Raw genomic sequence first — 20,569 nt, forward strand, 5'->3', positions numbered from 1 at the left:
GCGCCACAAATTCCAGAGGACCGCAAGCCACATGAAGGGGTTCCGAATGGGGTCGACGTGGGCCCCGCCTGATGGAAGACTAGGGAGCACACACAGGTGACTCGGAGATAAAGAATCACCTACTACCGATTTCTACGCGCGAGCCTTACTCGCCGAGGTGGTCCTTCCCGGGTCGTCGGATGTGGAGCCCGCGAGAGACGTGCGCCAACCGGTGGGCCAGTAGTCCGCGTGGGAGTGGCGCTGCCCCGAGGACGAAAAGGCCGAGTACAGTTACTACGAACCACGCGGCGGCCCTCCTTTTCACCTCTCGCCTTGTCCCCTCGTCGCACTCTTCTCCCATCGGTCAAAACAGAGGGACGGAATACGCACCGCCAATTCTTCGGTTCGCGAAAGGAAAGTGGGAAACCGGATCCCTGCTTCTCCTCCTGCTCCTGAGCGTTCCCTTGCTCTCTCCCTCTCCATCTCTCTCTCGTGCATCTGTTCTTCTGCATCATCTTCTTTGCTCTGTCTGAATTTGTCGCAGTGCTGCTGTGCTTTCCTGACCCGATTTGGATCGAATTTAGTTTCTTTTATGTTGTTGCTGTTGGTCGGAGCGCATTGATGGAAAAGATGATGAGCTTTCTACTCTTTTGTTTCGATCCCTTCGAGGGATAAACAGTGAAGGAGAGGATGATTGGGTCGTGAAACCTGCCCCGAACTCCGTTCTTGATTATTCTGAGGGAAAAAGAGCTCTTTCTCCTTTTCCCTTCTTGTCTGTGCTTCTTTTACTTCTGTTCTTGTCTTGTTTTCCTCTTCTGGTCCTGTTGATCTGTGATTTCGTAGTTTTGATCTGTTGAGTTAAATAAATAGTGTTGTATCAAGAAAGAAATGGCGGTTAACTGGAAAAAGCGCTCCAATCTGCAGTCTTTCCTCACTCACACAACGCCGATGGTTCCCGCTTACCCTCTTCCAAAGGTGACTTCTTTGCCTTTTTTCTGGCATAACCACAATCCAGACATCTTGTACTGATTTATTTGCCCTTTGGTTTATTCTGTTCTTTTATAATTTAAAGTTTTGAGAATCTTTGATGTGCTCTTTTTCCATTTTTTCTGTTGAAGATCTTGATCTTTGTTTCCTTGAACGGACAACCAACGCCTTTTCTTTTGTTAGTTTGTTTCGAATGGTGTGCTAATGGATGTGTCGTAGATATCTTAAAGAGATCTTTGTCAATGGAATGTGGGAAATGAGTACTTATGGAGTGAACTATAGATCTCGGTCTTTTGCTCGCTTGGTAATGTTTTAACAATTTAGAGATGTGGACAGTGATGATTTCTTTTTTTTTTTCTTCTTCTGGTTAACTGCCTTAATCTAGCATTGTATCATGGCATGAGAGCCTTCCTAATACCTTTGCAGCACAGCATATTTCATGCTATGGCAGTTGACACACTCCTGTGCTGGCAAAAATTGGCCTAGCCATATGTTACCGCCTCAGTACAAGTTGGTAATACGTTTTGATTCATCCAATTGGGATAATGACACTTGATCTTAAACTAGGCGTAGAAATAGTGTTTTTCTCTTGTTTTTGAACTAAGACATCTTTATATACTCTTCCCAGTCTCACTTTTTCAACATTCATTCCAATACATATAGTCCAGTCAACTTTTGATATCTTTCTTGTATTGCTTATTTCCTCTTTGTTTCTTTGGTTTGTTAATTTATGTTTACAATCATTCAGTGATATGTTCTGATTAAGTTCTCAGATTTCTAATGTTAAGTTCTAACAATTGCAGACATGTCTGCGAGATTTAAACTGGCAACTGATCTTACGGGGCAAGATGGAGTATTTCAGTCTTGGAGACCTTTGGGATCAATATAGAGAGTGGAGTGTCTATGGGGTTGGAGTTCCAATTATTCTTGACAACTGTCAAAGGGTAGTGCAATACTACGTGCCGTACCTCTCTGCCATCCAAATTTACACTAACAAATCTCTTGCTCCGCATAGGTGCTTGTACCTGACATACTTTTGTCGTAATTGTCTTAATAATGTTGGGTGTAAGAAACAGGAAGCTAAGCTGAAATTTTCCCTATTTATGTAGGATATTTCTGGAAGAGAGTGAAAGGGAATCCTCCAGTGATGATAGTGAGAGTGAAAAGTTGTCCAGGTCATCGGATGCTGTGTCAGAAGACTCTATCCTTGACCAGGATAGTTCATGGTCAACAAGAGAAATCCTGGGGCAATTATACTTGCAGTATATAGAGTATGGTTCTCCTTATGGAAGGATACCACTCATGGACAAGGTACAAATACTCTTTTGCTAAAAGATCATGTCTAATTCATTTTCATGACTTTTTCCACTTTGTCAAAAGCATAAAATAAATTAGGTTTTAAGATTCACATCTTCTACTTTGTTGTTCATAATGTCCTTATATTCTGTTTAATAGGTAAATGAACTAGCACAGAATTATCCTGGTTTGACATCATTCAAGAGTGTGGACATCTCACCAGCTAGCTGGATGTCGGTTGCCTGGTATGGCTACATATCTATTCCATCCCGTTATTGTTTAGGTATCTAGAGCCATTGAGTGGTTTCTAGTGAACCTTGGGCTATTGAAACAATTTGGAAATCCATGAGCGAGGTAGGAATGCCATCTTTTCCTTTTTCCAAATAAAAAGAAGTCAGCAAAGCATGCAAGTAAATCTGCTTAAATTTAGTTTGATATCAACTAGTTGTTAAGAACACATGGCTATATAAAGTTTCAATGGGGTTGAAATGCTTACAAGTCAGTGTTTTATGGTTATTGTTGCTTCTGCTTATAAATAGCTGATTCTTTTGATTTATATGTTTCTGAAAATTTTGTTTCCGTATCAGGTACCCTATTTACCAGATTCCAAATTGTAGACATGTAAAGGATTTGTCTGCATGCTTTCTGACTTATCATACCATCTCTGCATCATTCCAAGGTATGCCCCTTGCATGGTTGTCGAGAGAACAATTATTTTGGTCTTGCTTTTTATTCCATTAATTGTTTTTATAACACTGTTGTTGCACAAGAATACTCTTTTTTGTTGGTTAGTGTTTAAAGTTATTTGGAGGACAGTCCCTTGTGTATAACATAAAAACTCATGGGTTCAGATAGTCTAATTTGAAAATCAGTAATGTTTGTCAATTCTCAGCCTACTGTTTTCATGGTTCAACTTAAAACATCATATATCACAAAAACTCACATTTAGTCTTTGAAAGGAATAACAGCATGAATTATCCACATGCCTATAATCAGTCTTATTAGAATATTTCTTCTTCTGGTTTATGAAATCTTGTCATGGTTTCAGTAGTTAGTTTGTTGCTACTGGAGCTGTTAATAAGCACAGACAATCTCTTCTAGGACTTTGTGTGGTTTTTGAGAATTTGCAATGACCTCCATCTGTAATTTTTTCCCCAACTCACCACATGCTACATGTTTTATAGGTTTTTTGTCCAATTCTGTGACTAGAATTGTGTGACAAACACTCAAGCATATAGTTTGATGATCAGTATTTGTGAAATACAGTTCTGAAATTACTAATATGAAATTGATTGAACCTATAAAAATGTTAGCAATCCTATAAATAGATAAAAGGGTAGCCCGATGCACAAGGCGCCCACCAATGCAAGTTTAGGAGCACAGCCAACAAGAATTTTAGTTACCCTGATCGCAAAAGAGCAACATTACCCTAATATCAAGACTTACTAATTTATGTAATTAGATACCATATTAAATATACTGGTGATGGAATCATTGCTTTATCTAAATGAAATTCTTCGGAAAAACATTAAACCTGAAATTTCAAAGTAACTTAATGTGTTAACTGATACTCTACATGTCCTTAATGTCTCAGAGAAAGTTTTTCTCAAACTACAGTTTTGACTTATTCCTACTTTTGTTCTTGAAATGGATTGGAGCCCATCTCTGTGTCTAGACCATCTTGCCATGGAGTGAACAATGACTTCAAATTTATCTAAACAGACATAGAAGATCTTTAATATACTTGGTTAGACGTAGATGAAAATCTTCACCATGTCTTGTGACTTCAATACTGAGGTGAAAAAAGGATATATTGCAAGAACTTTAGTTTTGCAGGAAACTCGTTTGTCCTGACCAACAGAAGTGAGAAGACTGTCAGTCATCTGTTATAAGGATGATGCCATTATAGTTGTTCCTTCAAAAGATGGTGGTGGTCTTCCACATAAAGAGGGTAGTATCCAGTGTAGAAGTTGGGTGAACAAAGGTTAAATATAATATAGTATACTTGTGAAACCAAGTTGAGAAGCTTGCTGTAAACATATCTCTGCTACTTATGGATACTGAAGAGTTATAAAGCCAACATACATAGCTTTCACTGTGATTATTGACTTACGAAAATAACTCGTTACATCAAGTTGTGGTAGACACAAACCACATACATTTATGCAATGTTGCAGCACTTATCCAAATTTTGTCATATTCATGTCCCACCTCACCCTTTTCGTTTGTCCAAATTTTGGTTTCTGTATTCGCAGAATTGTTTTATCTGCATAAAGCATGCTGCGGCATAGGTATAGTTTTCTCAAGAGTTGATAGCCAATCTTGTCATGTTTAATTAATTATCATTTGATATGAAAACAAATTGTTTAATTTGCTTTTATATTTCCAATGATGAAATTCATCTCTCAATAGCTTTCCTTTGATGTGGAACTCTGCAGACAATAATGTACCTGAGGACATGATGGACTCATTTCATATAACTGAGAGCAATGCACGGAAGCAAAAGAGATGGGGCAACTGTATTTCTCTTTTTCCCTTTGGACTAGCCACATACAAGTTACAGGGGGACCTCTGGAGAAACCCTGAAACTTCAGATGATGAAATGATCAACTCCCTTTATAGTGCAGCATACTCTTGGCTGAAGCAGCTTGGAGTTGACCATCATGACTTTGACTTCTTCACCACTCACTAAACGTAAACGATCTCCTCTTTCTTTGGTAGTTCCCCATGCCACCATACACCTTTTGAAGAGAACTCTTTTGACTGACATTGGTGATAGATAGGTCGAAGGATTACAAATTTCTTTTCTTTGATACAAAAAGCCGATGGTGATCAAACAGTCTTTCGATCAACTTGTTCTCACTCCAAGTAAGGCTTCTAAGGTCCTAGCATAATACTTTTGATTATGAGCCTAAATCACAGATTATGTTGGGTTCAACTAATAGTTTTGTGTTGGAAAGTCACTTGTGGTGGTGGCATGAGCTTTTGGCATTTCTAACTGCAGTCTCTTGTGACGTTTTGCTTCTCCTTACACCGATGTTTCATGCTTTTTTGAGACATTGGAGGATTCTTTACCATGTCTTTTCATTGTATACTTGATAATGATGAATTCCTAGAATACTTTGTACTAAGACTGATTTCTATAGTACAATGTCAGTGCCATTTTATTCTTCTTCCAGCTCCATGAAACAGTGTAGCTACTTAATTTAGAAGCTTTTGTTAATTTGCATCTTGTCATTCTGGACATACTTCATGTTTATAGTATGATCATTAACTTCTCATGTCAGTTCTTAATTTCTTTTATATGATAAGATATTTGTATGGTGTCATGGAAAGATTATTCTTTTGTACTTTGGATTATTACAGAGATAAGACTGTGTAATGACTTTAGATATTTTTTTCTTTTTTGAACTGATGATCTTTTATAATCATTGATCGCAAATAAAATCTAAATTCTACTCGAGAGTTTAAATATACAAAGTCTACTACAGGCCATAATTCATCTTAATAATGAGATATGTCTGCTCATTTGTATCTTGACGCTATCATTGATCTTACCGATACACGTGTATGAATCCGACTCGCCAGGCTTGTGTTCATCTCGATCAACACCCTAATCGCATTCGGATTTAGATGAATCCGCTACCATTTCTGCCCGCCTGAGTGGATAGTGGTCAGGCCGATCCAATCTACGGATCCATCCACGTGGCTTCCTTTTAGCGACTTCGGTGGGGTCATCCGCTGCCACACGGCCTATTCCTAAGTCTTTCCCCCCGCCCCTCTTATTCTCGACACTACCTCTTCCATATCTCCTCCCACTTCCATGGCTTCCTCCGCCTCCTCCTCCCTCTTCTCGCCTCTCTCTCCTCTCCAAACTCCATCTCGATCCGAGCGTGGCATTCTCTCGGATCTTCGCTTAGGGTTTCGTCGCACCCGCTTTTTCCGCAATTCGAGAACCCTAATCCCGACACCGTCACCCCAAAGGAATTCCCGCCCCGATTCGATCCGCGCCGTTCAAACCGACCGCACGCCCAGCCGTCCCTCCAACGAAGGCGGCGGAAAGGAGGACGCCGATCCCATTGAGCGATTCCTGAAGCGGGACTACTCGCAGTGGGGCTTCGTCTCCGACATCGAGTCCGTCTCCATCCCCAAGGGCCTCAACGACGGCACCATTCGCCTCATCTCCGCCAAGAAGGGCGAGCCCGAATGGATGCTTCAGTTCCGCCTCCGCGCCTTCCGCCGTTTTCAGTTCATGCGCGAGCCGCACTGGTCCGACAATTGCTACCCGCCCATCGACCTCCAGTCCATCTGCTACTACTCTGAGCCCAAGCGGAAGCCCAAGCTCGGCAGCCTCGATGAGGTCGATCCCAAGCTCCTCGAGACGTTTGATCGCCTAGGCATCCCTCTCAACGAGCAGAAGCGCCTCGCCAACGTTGCCGTCGATGCCGTCATCGATTCCACATCTATCGCCACCACGCACCGTGCCGCCCTCGCTGAGAAAGGTGTCATCTTTTGTTCCATCTCCGAAGCCATCAGGGAGTACCCGGAGCTTATCCGCCGGTACCTGGGGGAGGTCGTCCCTCCCGGGGATAACTACTACGCGGCCCTCAACTCTGCCGTCTTCAGCGATGGGTCCTTCTGCTACATCCCCAAGGACACTGTGTGCCCCATGGAGATCTCCACGTACTTCAGGATTAACGATCGGGAGACGGGACAATTCGAGAGGACGTTGATTATCGCTGATGAACGGAGCTACGTCAGCTATCTGGAAGGCTGCACAGCACCGTCATATGATAAGAACCAGCTACATGCCGCGGTGGTGGAGCTGTACTGTCATGAGGGAGCTGAGATCAAGTACTCCACGGTGCAGAACTGGTACGCTGGTGATGAGGAAGGCAACGGTGGGATCTACAATTTCGTCACAAAGAGGGGGCTTTGTCAAGGTAAAGGGTCGAAAATTTCATGGACACAGGTAGAAACTGGCTCCGCAATCACATGGAAGTACCCCAGTGTAATTTTGAGGGGGGATGACTCGATGGGTGAGTTTTACTCGGTGGCACTGACTAAAGATTTCCAGCAAGCAGACACCGGAACAAAGATGATCCATCAGGGGAAGAATACAAGGAGTCGGATTGTCTCCAAGGGCATCTCTGCTGGGAAGTCTACGAATTGTTACCGAGGGCTTGTTAAAGTCCAGCCTGATGCAGAAAATTCTCGGAACTTCTCACAATGTGATTCTATGCTGATCGGTGACACAGCGGGTGCAAACACATATCCCTACATAGAGGTAAGCTGCTTATCTATGGCTAACAATGATAGATCATTCTAGCTGATATCATAAAAGAGACCTGTCATTTTACTTCTCCCATAAAAGAGATGCTTAATTAAGTTTCTATTTGTTATGCAAACCAAACATTTTAGGTCATTTAGAAACATCAAATTTGTTAGTTTTCTTGAAACTTATATGTGATGATAGTAGAGTACACTGCACTAGGGCTGATATGTGCTTTGTATTCATAGACATCAGATAGTAATTTAATTTGTATCCTAACAAGTCCATACCCATGAAATGTTTAAATCGGGAATTGACCATGTCAGCCAACCTGTAACTTCTCCTCCTTCACTTTTATTCAAATTCCTGTTGTTGGCAGTACTTAATAATCTTGCCTTTTTTTGTGAATTCACTCTGATTTCGTGACCATCATTAAAGTTAGTTGTGTCCTGTTATTTATTTTTGCTCTCTCTCTCTCTCTCTCTCTCTCTCTCTCTCTCTCTCTCTCTTCCTCTCTTTCTCTCTCACTCGCACACATTCTCTGTACCCCCCTTTTTTTTTTCTATTTTCTCTTTTAAAAACACTGTCCAACCAGAACATTCAATTTTTTGGCTAGAAGAGTAAAAAACCAATTAAGATTCTCAAAATGTCATTTCGATATCTAGCCTGCAGAAGTTTGAGGAATACAGAAGATGAAATTGTCTTTATCTGCTTGCTAAGGGACTTGTTTCAATAGCATAACTTATCAACATACTGTAACAGTTGAACAGGTCATTCTTGTATCTCAATCTATCCTTGATTGTTCTTGATTTTTCCTACCATGCACTTGATCAGATGCACACAAAAAAAAAATCATATCAGAGGGATGACGGTAACATGGTCCCGGAGGATCATTTTCTTCTTCCTGGAGGTTTATGACTATACACATAGACTAGATACTTATTCTGACTATCTTGATGAAATTGCCAGATAAGTGGATGGTCATGTTGTTTAAAATTGAAAAACCATGTTTGAATATTCAAGGGGACATTTGGTTTGGGTGGTCGGAAACCTGGCATTTGTAATACAAGTGGTAACTTTCAGCTTGGTGGTTGTTTTGTTATTACTTATAGTGTAGTGATTTTCAGCAATATACTTGGCAAGGCTTGTTGAGCACTTAGTGAGCCAAAGTTATTCAACTTTGTATATAATGTGCCATGACTCATCTTGAGGGTAATTAACTTGCTTTCTATTTTCTCACTCTCAACTATTGCCAAAACAAACTTGCTCTATTAGATATTGAATATTCTAGGATTGTTGTTGTGTTTTTTCTTTTTTCTGACCTGTGCGATCAACATACTGTTGTTGACACAGCATGGGATCTTAGCACATTCTATGCTATATTTTGACTCTGGCTGGCTGCCTTGGTGATACTAGTATTTCCAAGCCAATTGACCTGTTTTAGAAAGCACACGTCATCACCTCCAAAAAATAAATTCTGTATTTCCATAGGCGCTTATGCATGTATCTTTGACATTCTTGGCAATGAAATATATTGGGTAGATAATTATGAATTACACGATCCATAAGGAAATGGAACATCTAGTCAGCAGTCTGCTAGTATCGATTGAATTGGCATCAGTATGGTGCTATGGTCTTTTTTAACTGTACGTTCAGTGTTGATGCTTCTTCTGTGTAGTACATACTGATGCTAGATTATTATATGCACCAATAAATCAATTAATCTTTTATGTCTGTAATTTAAATCAATTGCTTATTCTTTAATATTGATGTTCGGCTTTTCATCAACCAGGTAAAGAACCCTACAGCTCGTGTGGAGCATGAAGCAAGCACTTCTAAGATAGGTGAAGATCAACTCTTCTATTTTCAGCAGAGGGGGATCGATCATGAAAAGGCTGTAGCTGCAATGATTGGTGGATTCTGCAGGGATGTTTTCAACAAGCTCCCACTGGAGTTTGCCTCCGAAGTGAATGCACTCATGAACTTGAAACTGGAGGGGTCTGTCGGGTAATATTCCTCTTTCTCTCATCGCTTACTGATGCTGTGACTTGTTTGTAATCCCTTGTATAGCTTTGTAAGAACTAATCGACTTCCAGTAGACACACAAAAGCGCACTTGAGATGGTTGCTTATTTGTCAAATCCAAGCATACCTTTTTATTTTTATTTTTTTTGTTTCTGTAGATGAGAGTGATTCTTAGATTGATTGACCTGTATTTACAAATGACAGATGATGTTGATCAATCATGCACAGAATCCTCAAGCAAGGCAGCCCTTTTTTCTTTTCTCCATTTCGTTTGTACCAAATTGAGTTCAATGGACCTCTACAACATGAATGTTCCCTTAATGATTCTGATATCTATATGGATCTTTTGTCTTTGTCGCATTAGATTTAGTCCCTGTGCGAGCTTAAACCCACAGCAATAATTGTACCCTTTGCATGTTGAGCTAATGCGCTTCTGCCTTCTTCTCGTTTTATGCAATTCTGTGCTCGCACATTACCTTAGTGATGAATACGATTGCAAGGTTTAACTTTAGTCTGATGACATCCAATTGCAAGCGCTGCTCATCATAACTTGGCCACCCCACCTTAAATTGGCCGATGGCTTCCCCCACCTTTGATTGGTACCAACTGCTCTACCTAACTCTTTCTAATTAAACACGGCCTCACTACAGCCTCCCTAACAGTCCATCCAACGAACACTTGGTCGGCCCCCTTATATATCCACCAAAACCCTCTCCCACTTCTCCATCGGATCCCATTCCCTCGCCTCGCCTCTAACGATGGTTTCGACTCACCTCCCCACCAGCCTGTGCAAGTACCTCGCCCTGTTCCTCTTCCTCCTCCTCCTCTTCCCCTTCCTTGTCGATGCCCGCGCCCCAGGACGCATGAATGCAATCGACCAGTGCTGGCGCCGCGACCCGAAGTGGGCGGCGAACCGGCAGCGACTCGCCGTTTGTTCCGTGGGATTCTCCGGCAAGATGAACCAGAACAGGGGCCGCGACTTGACGACTTACCTCGTCATCGATCCCAGCGATGATCCGGTGAACCCTCGGCCTGGGACATTGCGGTACGGCGCTACGCTGCTCCCGGGGAAGGTGTGGATCACGTTCAGCAGGGACATGCAGATCAAGCTCGTCCGACCTCTCGTCGTGAAGAGCTTCACCACTATTGACGGCCGCGGCGCCGACGTCCACATCGCCTACGGCGCCGGCTTCTTGCTTTACGAGGTATGAGTCCCTGGATCCGATGAGATTGTGCCCGCCGCATCCTGAGCTGGACTGTTGACGATGGGCAGGTTGACAGTGTGATCATCCACGGGCTGCAGTTCCACCACATCCGCTCCAAACCCCCGGGACCGGTCATGGAACCGGAGGGAGAGCTCACGCACATGGCAGGCGTGGACGGCGACGCCATCAGACTCGTCGCCACCTCGAAGGTCTGGATCGATCACAACACACTGTATGCATGCGAGGACGGGCTCCTAGACGTGACCCGCGGTTCCACGGGGATCACCGTCTCCAACAACTGGTTCAGGGACCATGACAAGGTGATGCTCCTGGGACACGACGACGACTACCTCGAGGACAGGCGGATGAGCGTGACCGTCGCGTTCAACCGCTTCGGTCCCAACTGCCAACAGCGCATGCCGAGGTCAGCCACCGATCTCCGCTCAGTTCCCTCGCGTCGCAGCATGATGCAGCCAGCACTCCGTGATCATGAAACTGACGTCCAACTATTGCAGGATAAGGCACGGGTATGCACACCTGGCGAACAATCTGTACGACGGGTGGGGGGAGTACGCCATCGGCGGCACCATGAATCCTAGCGTTAGGAGCGAAGGGAACCTGTTCATAGCATCAGGCTCAAGCAATAAGAAGGTCACGCTGCGAATGGTCGGGGAAGGCGGAGGCACTTCCTGGAATTGGCAATCGGTGAATGATGCCTTCCTCAATGGAGCATTCTTCCGGCAGGCAGGATCACCTGTGGCCGCTCCGAGGTACAATAGGCGCCAGGTGTTCCCTGTAGCGAGGCCCGCCGACGTGAGGTCATTGACGAGCAATGCCGGTGCTCTCCGCTGCCGCACCGGACGCAGATGCTAACTGAAGCCCTCGGAATGCATCAGGATACGAGCTGCTTCTAAGAGGAAGAGCATCGATAGAGGATCATCGAGTGACTCGATGTATATATCATGTGCAACCTCCAAATGCTCGAAGCATGAAATCTAGAGGCTATTCGAGTACCTTCTTAATTTTCAATGGAAATTAAGCCTTTATTGAGAATCAAATCCTATGCTTAGAAAGTACTCTGAAATATAAATCAATACTATCCGGCGATAAAAAAATATTTAAATTAAAATTAATTATAATGTACTCATCATATTTTTATAAGTTAATTTTAATCTTATTTATTTTTTATGTAAAAATAATTAAGTGTTACGGTGGACATTAGTGATGTCTAGATTAGTTCGATTCGATTCAGGATTATGTTCGCCAAGGAACGTTTGTTTAGTGACTAATTTGAATAAAGGTATTCTAATTAATTTTGAGATAAAAGATAAAAATTTTAAATAAATAATAATTAATTTTGATTATAGTAACAGAAGAATATTTTATAATATTAATGATATTTTTTTTATGATTTTATATTAAACTAATTGTTCAAATATTTGAATGGTTTGTGTTAGCTGACTATGTAGTCACATGTGGATGGATGGGATGAACACATTAAGATAAAAACTATATATTATTATTATTATTATTCACTACGTGAACACGTTTGCCAATGTGAAAAGAAAGGGCAAAGTCGTATAGCCGACAACTCGGCCAAGGAAGCTACTAGACGGCGTTACCGAGAACATGTTTGTTTGATCAACGAAGGAGTTGTCAACGTTGACCGTGAACTTCACATAGAACATCGAAGCGGGCGACCTTTCTAAAAATGCTTCGCATGGAGTGACGTCACACCAAGGCGGCAGGCTTCTGTGCTTTGACGACGGCCCCAACAGTTTGTTGATTTGACCATATTTTGTTTTTAATTTTATAGCATTATAATTACCCATAACATCACAGTGTGTGATGCCTACACGCGTGTATCAAATTCATTATATATCTAATTGGCATGTCCACATGACATATGTATACCAACATGGGAGGAAATGACGCATTAATTTGCGTGTGTACAGGGAAATTGAATGTTCGTAGAGGGATCTAAAAATTCTTTAAGTAAGACCGAGTGTTGTGTGCTAAAAAAGATTAGATCGCCAAGTCAAAGTTTGTAAGGTAATCGATCCATAAATGTCTTCTGGATGCTAACACCTGTCGATCCATCCTCCTTTGAATGGAGAAGTTGAGGAGGAGATGAAGCTTCCATGGAAATATAAATTGCTCGATCACCCTCGGAAGCGAGCGTCTGTATCTCCTCCATCTCTTCACACCACATGTTGTAAAGGTTCGAATAGCTTTGCAACACATGGAGGAGCGCAAGGAAGAAGTCAAGGTCCAAGACTCACACGGGGTTTGAAGCCGCCGAACACCTTCGAAGAACCCATCCATTCGTCCGGTCTTATATATCGCCTCAATCTATCTTACACGCCAAGGACTTCATTCATCCGATCGACCTTCCACCTTCGATCGCGAGCGTACTTTGAGGCCCATCGGACATGGCTGAGCGCCACCGAATCCACCCGGCGGTGGACGTCGAAGCTCTGTTGCCCTCTTCGTCGCACGCTCCCAGTAAACCTCTGCAGACCCAGGCGGCCGAGAAGGCCGACCATCCGCCACCGCCGCCGCCGAAGAAGCGGAGGAGCTGCTGCTGCCGGTGCCTGTGCTGGACCGTCCTCACCGTCGTCATCCTCGTCGTCATCATCGGCGCCATCGTCGGCATTCTGTACCTGGCCTTCGACCCGAAGCTCCCCAAGTACTCCGTCGACCGCCTCGCCATCTCCAACTTCACCGTCGACGACAACATGACCGTGAGCGCCACGTTCAACTTGACGGTCACCACCACGAACCCCAACAAGAAGATCGGCATCTACTACCGAGGCGGGAGCCACCTGAGCGCCTGGTACACCAACACCAGCCTTTGCTCCGGCACCTTCCCGGTGTTCTACCAGGGCCACAAAAACACCACGGTGCTCAACCTGCTGCTCAGCGGCGAGACGCAGCTGGGGAGCGGGCTGCTGCAGGAACTGCAGCAGCAGCAGCAGACGGGGACGATACCGCTGGTGTTTCGGGGGAATGTGCCGGTGAAGGTGAAGCTGGGGAGCTTGAAGCTGCCCAAGGTGACGTTCAAGGTCAAGTGCGACATCATCGTGAACAGTCTGAGCAGCAGCAACACCATCAGCCTGAAATCGAGCAGATGCAAGTTTAGGTTGAAGCTTTGATTCCTCTCAGTTGGAATCATCATCTCTTTCTTTCCATAGGCACTGTTGATGTAGAGTCACCCAATGTTGTTTCGTTATGCATAAAGATTGTAGTCTTTTTGGTTTACGATATACATTTAATTGTCGTCAAATTCCATCGATTGTGTAAATACAAATCTTACCGATATTGATCTTTGGTTACTTATCTAAAAAATATATCACTTCTTTGCTAACAGCTTTAGTTTATAGGATCATTATTCATTTAATTCAAAATATTTATAGTAGTTTGTGAGTTCCAATCTTAACTATTATTTGTGCAATATCCTTCATTCTATCACAATTATATCATGCACTAATCAGTGGGAATGATATTGCATAAATAATAATTAAACGTCAAGTAAAATAAAAAGGGGGAAATATATGATTCCAACTCATAATCTCTGATGAATAAATATGTATATATATATATATATAATAATAATAATGTTTGGATGGTTGTATATATATATATATATATATATATATATATATATATATATATATATATATATATATATATATATATATATATATATTCCAAGTAATGAAGGTGGTGGTGGCCAACTCAAACACTCATATCCCCTACAAGTATTCAATATATTGGTTTCTAAGGCTAAAGATTTAGTTGTAATCCTAAATTTGAACATAACTAAAGAATATTAGTTATGATTCTAATTTTAAAGTATCTTGAGATGATAAAACTAAAGAATCTTCTTGATATATGTAATTTGAATATTATCTTAAATAACAATGAAATATTAACATATTAATCTAAGTTCGAAACTATATTTGTCATAAAATTCAATTAAATCTTTGATATTCAGAGTAAATATTGTTCAATAAGTTTTTTTTTTTTTAGATTCATAAAACGATAAATTAAGGCTTTCAATTTTTTTTTATAATAATAAATATCTTATATTTTTAATTTTTGGTCGGAAAAGAATATTTTGTTTTATAGAAAGAGAGTTTTTTTAGGATTTTCTTAAACGAAGATGAAAGAAAAATATCAATTGTTTTAAGTGAGAGTGTACAGAGCGAATTAATAGTAAGAACTTATTATGATTTTTTTCCTGAATTATTGAATCATGTTAATTGCCCAATCCTGAAACCCTAATTGCAATCCAATTGTTTGTGTCCTCAGGTGTTGGATCTTCTTGGTAATTTCGGATGCCCTTGTGCTTGTCGAGTGGTGATTCTTCTGTGTGCGCCCGTCTGCAATGCTTGAAATGCTTGCATACAGCTTTTTTGGGCGTGATTTCTGTATCTCAATCCTGATGCCATTCGACTTGTGGTGTTCAAGATTTAGCATCCGACAGCTACATTGAGGGATTCAGCGAATTTAGAATAATTAGGTTCCTCCTGTCTTGCATTTGCAAGGTTTTCTTGTGTGATTCTGGGAATCCTCTTGCAAGCGTATGATCTGTTTGCTAAATTGCCGAGGTGGCGATGGAGGAAGCAAGATGCAATTCGTCGTGGACTAGGGTGCAGGAAAAGGCATCTGAGAGTGTTCTAGCAGCTTACCCTGAGGATTGCAGCACACGGTGGGAGAAAATCGCTCTTGCTTCTTGTAGAGGATGTCAATGGCATCGAGTCTGAACGAGTCCCTTTGCCATGCCCACTCATCTTCCTCGGAAGGTGGTGACCCTGCCAACGAAGATGGCATTGTATAGACGGGAGGGCACTCTCATGATGATGATTCTGGCCGTTGGTGGGAAAGCATCAACGTCTGCTCAAGAATGCAGGAAAGGAATAACATGGACTAAAGATGAGCACAGGTAAAATCATACGATCTTTTTCTTGATGACATGAACATAGTAGCCAAGATTAAATGCTTGTATATGACATGGTTGTCTCTTTTCTCCACAAATGTTCCGTTTTTTCTTTCTATTTTTTCCTTTTTAAGAAAATTCTCTATGCATGTTCTGGGCTTGGACTCTAGATGTTTTGCATCATTAATTTCTGACGGTAAATAACAGTCTTTGGTAGACATATTAGTTTGTGGTTTCATGGCATTGGCTTCCCATATATGCTGCAAGTTACCTTAACACTCGTTCAATGCTAATGATTTTCTTCACTTTGAATCAATCAAGTTCACTGTTTTATTTTTTGGCATCCTTCTTGTAGCAGCGAGAGCCAGACAGTATATATGGTTGTCTTACCATAGTTTTTTGTTTCTTCAAACATTAAGCTTTTTATTGAATTTTTTTAGTTCTTTATCCTTGGTATAATTTTGTAGATTCTATTCAGAAATGTTTCTTGAACTTTTAATTTTTGTCAGAGTGGAAACTCGAACAAGTAGTTGTACAGTAATAACCAGTATGTAAAGTAAGCAATGGGTTTTTGGATGCTTCCCCAGTCATCTTGGCCTTTTGTGTTTCTTCAAGTTCTTTGGGTCATCATTCTCTATCTTGATTGTATGATGTTGTCTAATTGAAATGAGTAATAGATGATGAATAAAAGAATAAATATAGATGACAGTTAAATTTTAAGTCGCTGTTCCAACAGAAAGCAGATGTTCAGCAATACAATCTTTCAGTCAATTTTACTCTACCTGATATAGTGTATAACTGTATATACAAAGGCCATCAGCCTCTGGTTTTCAGTGTCATCTTCTTTTTTCCTCAAAGGCTTAATGTTGACAGCAAAAATGTAAATGAACAGTGTGATCCTTTAACAGTTTTATGATTGAATTTTCTTTTAAAGAAATTAAAATTTGGAAAAATCAATCTTCCTTTCTTCTTATATAGAGATATTAATGTGGATGTAATCTGGTTTATATGGTGAGGTAGCTTATATTTGAATAAGGTTGATCTGTATAGAAATTGTTAGTATTGTTAACTAAACATGATGTCCAGAAAACTGTCATTTATAGTTTAACATTCAGTAAATTATGTATGGTTCCGTTACATACAATCTGGATTACCATTTGACACATTTGACGTGACTTCTAGACTGATATAACCTTACTCCTAAATTTGATCTCACAATTATTTTATTATTTAATTCCCTGAGAAGTGGTTCTCACATTTTTTTCCCACGAAAATCTTATAGCAATGTCACAAAATATTTTGATCCAGCTTCTTTGTTGCATCTCTATTCGCTTCCAGCATTGCCTATTAAGGAATAAATATTTTTGTAAAAGTTCAGGCAAAGTTTTTCTTATCATCTAGGTTATAACTGCAACTACTTATATAAACTAACAATCTTGCCTTATTTTCAACATATGATTTCTTCTTGGACTTGAAAAGTATGGAAAAGGTGATCAGAGGAGCATTTCCCGGAACTTTGTTATCTCAAGAACACCTACAGAAGTTGCAAGCCATGCACATAAATGTTTTATTCGATTAAACTCAATTAATAAAGACAGGAGACGAACAAGAATCCATGATATCACCACTGTGATGAATGGAGATACATCACCAGTCAAATTGATGCCTCTCTGGAAGCTGCAGGGTAGTCTGCAAAAATTCTTTTCAATCATCTGCCGCCCTCTTATTCCTGCAGTACGCACACCAGTAAATCTTCCTGTTCCTGCTGCATCCCCTATGGTCTATCCATTCCAAACCCCATTTTCTGGTGCCGTAGTTTCTGCGCCCCTGTGAGCATCCCCCCGGCTACCTATCAAATGCCTCCCTGATCATCTATTAGCTAAGTACATAAAACCTCAATGTAGAAAAGAATGGCACATCTGCTACTTGCATCTACTTCTTAACACTGTCAAATAAGCTTAGACCTTCAAGCACAAATTTCCGTAATCGTGTTTGGTAGTTGTACAATTGCTTGTTTACTTACTGAATCATGTCAAAAAAAGCTATAATAGAGGAAACTATTGATACAGGAATACAATATGCAGTAGTTATGGCAGTCAAAATAGAAAAGAGCAGCTTTTTCTGTGTTCCTTATTCAGTCAAATTCGATGGTCTCATTCAACCTGTTCGAGCAGTTCATGCTGACATATTATTGAATCTGCAGATCTTTTGTGTCTAGATTAGGTTGCTTTTTGTAGTTTGTGTCTAATTCATATTCCCATGTGCTTAATGTCTTGAATACCATATAAAGTTACTTTGTGCATTTTTTTCTTTTTGACTGAAATAGTTATGTGTATATTCAGCTTTGATTTATTTAAAGGATAGGCATGAGTGATGTCAGATCATTGTCTTTTAGAATTGAACACTACTTACTCTCTTGGCAAGTTATCTGAAGTAAATTGGTGACATCCTAATAAATCATTTTACCACCTTTAGTATTGGTGCATGATTTTCTTTTAACTGCATGAGCTGATTTACATTGAATGTGTTTTTAAAATTGGATTGATTCTATCTGATCCAATTGCATCTCTGAAAGACAACTTTTCTTCTCTTTTTTCTTTTCTGAACTTTGGAAACCGATTACATTAGCATTCTAAATCAGAATAATGGAAATGTGACAAAAATTTGTTTTACATGTAAGATCCTATTATGATAGAGTCCTAAGAAACTTTTGATAGATCTTATAGTGCATCTAACTTTCACTAAGTGATGCAAGTATTAGTGGAAGAAAATGGAAGCACTTTCCTTCCATGGGAAGGCTGACTGATCATTCTCTGATCTCATTCAGTATATTCACTTTCCAGATAGACAAAGAAAGTTAATATTGTCCCCTCTAGCTGAAAGATTCAACAAAGCCACCACCAAAAAGACAGCAGAACAAGCTGCTGACTCAATGATGTGTCAGGCACGATGGGCAACCTTAATATGATAGTTTAAGTGATAACAATAAAAAAGAAACTGGTGGTATTCTGTTCAATCTAAGCACATGGAATGTCCTTGAATGATAAATGTGATTAGCTCACAATCCAGAGTTCTTTTCCTTTTACTGTTGCAAGCAGTTTTCTCTGGTTCATGTCACAAGAAGAAAAATCCAGTATAGCTAATTTCCTAGGTTGCTGTAAATTACTTGGTGCTTCTCAATAGTTGGAAATTCCTGCAATCCATAAACATTTTTTTAGAATTTGATTGGTTCAATAATACCACGAGTAGTGGAGATGCCAGTACCTGGAAATAGTGGAAACCCACCGCAAAGATAAGTTCAGAAGAACTTTTGGTTCTTATCCTTTTTACTAGGATCATGACTATGCTTTTGTGCTAAATGAGGTGATGAGGACTCTCCTCTTTTTCTCTTCTTGCTTTATTAGTATGCCTTTATAACCGATGACATTAGGATGACTGTGCATCACAACTCAAGATGATCAATACAAAGTCACATTGTCACCTTATAAAAGCAGACTTGCTAGTCTGATAGAAGCCAAGCATCTCAGATAGCAGTGTCGGTAAAAAACGTGAGCTTTATTTCAACATGAAGATCCCAAACAGCAATCAAGTGGCAGGAATTCCATTCAAGTCCCTTCAAACTGTTTCTGAATCCAGAAGATTATGTCTTCATTCTACCTCCTCTAGGTGCTCCCGGTACAAACAAAGTATGTATTATCTCTCTTACACTCGGGCACTGGTCTTTTTGGTTTCATCTTTGTTGATATCTTACAACTAAAAGAATCATTTTTGTTTGCAGAAAAACTGGATTTGGTGATTGATTGGATGAGCAAGTTCAGCAAAAAAGCAGACGGCTACGCAAAAAGCATTCGGGATCATGGTAATTTTCCATCTCACCTCATTCCAATGCCATTTATATATGTAAGACCAGTGATTGATAATCTTTGTTTCACTGCAAATGACAGTGAGCTTAGGCACAAACTTCTCGGAAACTTTGAAGGGAAAGTTCAGCTTAGGCGCGAAGATTCTTAAAGCCGGAGGTGTTGAGTGTGTCTTCAGGAAAAAATTCTGTGTCGAAAAAGGAGAGAAGCTGCTGAAGGTTTTCCAGTGCTATTTGTCAACCACAGCTGGTCCCATTGCGGGGCTGCTCTTTGTTTCCAATAAAAAGCTTGCATTCCACAGTGACAGATCTCTCAGACTCATCTCTCCAAAAGGAAACGTAACCAGAGTCCCTTACAAGGTAGATAGAATCTCTCTTTTTCTTGTTGAGTAGATCAAGATGGAAAATAGCATCACTTAATAGTTTGTGTATAAATTCTGCAGGTTTTGATCCCAGTAAATAGGGTTAAAAGTGTCAGTCCAAGTGAGAGCTATGACAAGCCTAACCAAAAATTCATTCAGATTGTTACAGTGGATGGATTTGAGTTTTGGTTTATGGGCTTCCTCAGTTACCAGAGATGTTTCAAGTGTTTAAGACGAGCCATGTCAGAATCCCAAGTTGGAGTTTTGCAATTGACTCATTCGATCGAAGTCTGAAGCCGTCTTTGCATGTATTCCACACACGAATTCAGTATAATGTAATTATGAAGACTGAATTCCTTTGTTTATTTATTGTCTTTGAAAAAGAAGAAAATTATATTAAATATAATTGAAAGAGATAGATCTGTGGTGATACCAAAAAAAAGAAGTGATTCTTCACAGTTTTCGTAAGTTTTTGAATTTTTGCAGATGGTGTCTTTTTTTTTTTTGTTTGTTCTTTCTGATACACTAAATAGTTTTCGTCGTCTTTATCCCACCCATATAAGGCATTACATTTTTTTTTTCTTTTTTCTCCTCTTCATATTTCGATTTTTTCTTTTTAATCTTTTTTTCTTGGGAAGACGAA

The 20,569-nt window shown here is 40.5% G+C and overlaps 5 protein-coding genes across 5 annotated transcripts; all 5 read left to right on the forward strand.

The window, feature by feature from the left end:
• Positions 1-317: 317 nt before the first annotated feature.
• Positions 318-5,440, forward strand: LOC135607440 (uncharacterized). The gene is made up of 6 exons (XM_065099258.1): positions 318-954; positions 1,770-1,981; positions 2,076-2,277; positions 2,422-2,507; positions 2,850-2,941; positions 4,701-5,440. The coding sequence occupies exons 1-6, from the start codon at positions 868-870 to the stop codon at positions 4,952-4,954; spliced, it is 933 nt and encodes a 310-aa protein (XP_064955330.1). The 5' UTR covers positions 318-867; the 3' UTR covers positions 4,955-5,440.
• Positions 5,441-6,055: 615 nt separating this feature from the next.
• On the forward strand, positions 6,056-9,698 carry LOC135583525 (iron-sulfur cluster assembly SufBD family protein ycf24-like). Its single transcript, XM_009393968.3, has 2 exons — positions 6,056-7,549; positions 9,327-9,698. Exons 1-2 carry the CDS (start codon positions 6,086-6,088, stop codon positions 9,543-9,545), a joined length of 1,683 nt encoding a protein of 560 aa, XP_009392243.2. The 5' UTR covers positions 6,056-6,085; the 3' UTR covers positions 9,546-9,698.
• A 155-nt stretch (positions 9,699-9,853) lies between these two features.
• On the forward strand, positions 9,854-11,949 carry LOC135607439 (probable pectate lyase 4). Its single transcript, XM_065099257.1, has 3 exons — positions 9,854-10,763; positions 10,832-11,187; positions 11,279-11,949. The coding sequence occupies exons 1-3, from the start codon at positions 10,317-10,319 to the stop codon at positions 11,634-11,636; spliced, it is 1,161 nt and encodes a 386-aa protein (XP_064955329.1). The 5' UTR covers positions 9,854-10,316; the 3' UTR covers positions 11,637-11,949.
• A 1,010-nt stretch (positions 11,950-12,959) lies between these two features.
• Positions 12,960-14,113, forward strand: LOC135607441 (NDR1/HIN1-like protein 6). Its single transcript, XM_065099259.1, has one exon. The coding sequence runs from the start codon at positions 13,196-13,198 to the stop codon at positions 13,916-13,918; it is 723 nt and encodes a 240-aa protein (XP_064955331.1). The 5' UTR covers positions 12,960-13,195; the 3' UTR covers positions 13,919-14,113.
• Positions 14,114-19,130: 5,017 nt separating this feature from the next.
• On the forward strand, positions 19,131-20,359 carry LOC135607445 (GEM-like protein 4). Its single transcript, XM_065099264.1, has 4 exons — positions 19,131-19,391; positions 19,484-19,564; positions 19,650-19,924; positions 20,008-20,359. The coding sequence occupies exons 1-4, from the start codon at positions 19,271-19,273 to the stop codon at positions 20,218-20,220; spliced, it is 690 nt and encodes a 229-aa protein (XP_064955336.1). The 5' UTR covers positions 19,131-19,270; the 3' UTR covers positions 20,221-20,359.
• Positions 20,360-20,569: the final 210 nt, after the last annotated feature.

This window comes from Musa acuminata, chromosome BXJ2-3 (genome assembly GCF_036884655.1).
Source record: "Musa acuminata AAA Group cultivar baxijiao chromosome BXJ2-3, Cavendish_Baxijiao_AAA, whole genome shotgun sequence".
In the NCBI taxonomy this organism is placed as follows: domain Eukaryota; kingdom Viridiplantae; phylum Streptophyta; class Magnoliopsida; order Zingiberales; family Musaceae; genus Musa; species Musa acuminata.

Excerpts from the sequence above, each read along its gene's own strand:
- LOC135583525 (XM_009393968.3), top strand. The coding sequence starts at position 6,086 with ATGGCTTCCTCCGCCTCCTCCTCCCTCTTCTCGCCTCTCTCTCCTCTC. Across the intron at positions 7,550-9,326 it reads ACACATATCCCTACATAGAG|GTAAAGAACCCTACAGCTCG; the intron begins GTAAGCTGCTTA and ends TTCATCAACCAG.
- LOC135607439 (XM_065099257.1), top strand. The coding sequence starts at position 10,317 with ATGGTTTCGACTCACCTCCCCACCAGCCTGTGCAAGTACCTCGCCCTG. Across the intron at positions 10,764-10,831 it reads CCGGCTTCTTGCTTTACGAG|GTTGACAGTGTGATCATCCA; the intron begins GTATGAGTCCCT and ends GACGATGGGCAG. Across the intron at positions 11,188-11,278 it reads TGCCAACAGCGCATGCCGAG|GATAAGGCACGGGTATGCAC; the intron begins GTCAGCCACCGA and ends CAACTATTGCAG.
- LOC135607441 (XM_065099259.1), top strand. The coding sequence starts at position 13,196 with ATGGCTGAGCGCCACCGAATCCACCCGGCGGTGGACGTCGAAGCTCTG.
- LOC135607445 (XM_065099264.1), top strand. The coding sequence starts at position 19,271 with ATGAAGATCCCAAACAGCAATCAAGTGGCAGGAATTCCATTCAAGTCC. Across the intron at positions 19,565-19,649 it reads AAAAAGCATTCGGGATCATG|TGAGCTTAGGCACAAACTTC; the intron begins GTAATTTTCCAT and ends TGCAAATGACAG. Across the intron at positions 19,925-20,007 it reads TAACCAGAGTCCCTTACAAG|GTTTTGATCCCAGTAAATAG; the intron begins GTAGATAGAATC and ends TAAATTCTGCAG.
- LOC135607440 (XM_065099258.1), top strand. The coding sequence starts at position 868 with ATGGCGGTTAACTGGAAAAAGCGCTCCAATCTGCAGTCTTTCCTCACT. Across the intron at positions 955-1,769 it reads CCGCTTACCCTCTTCCAAAG|ACATGTCTGCGAGATTTAAA; the intron begins GTGACTTCTTTG and ends TAACAATTGCAG. Across the intron at positions 2,278-2,421 it reads GGATACCACTCATGGACAAG|GTAAATGAACTAGCACAGAA; the intron begins GTACAAATACTC and ends TCTGTTTAATAG.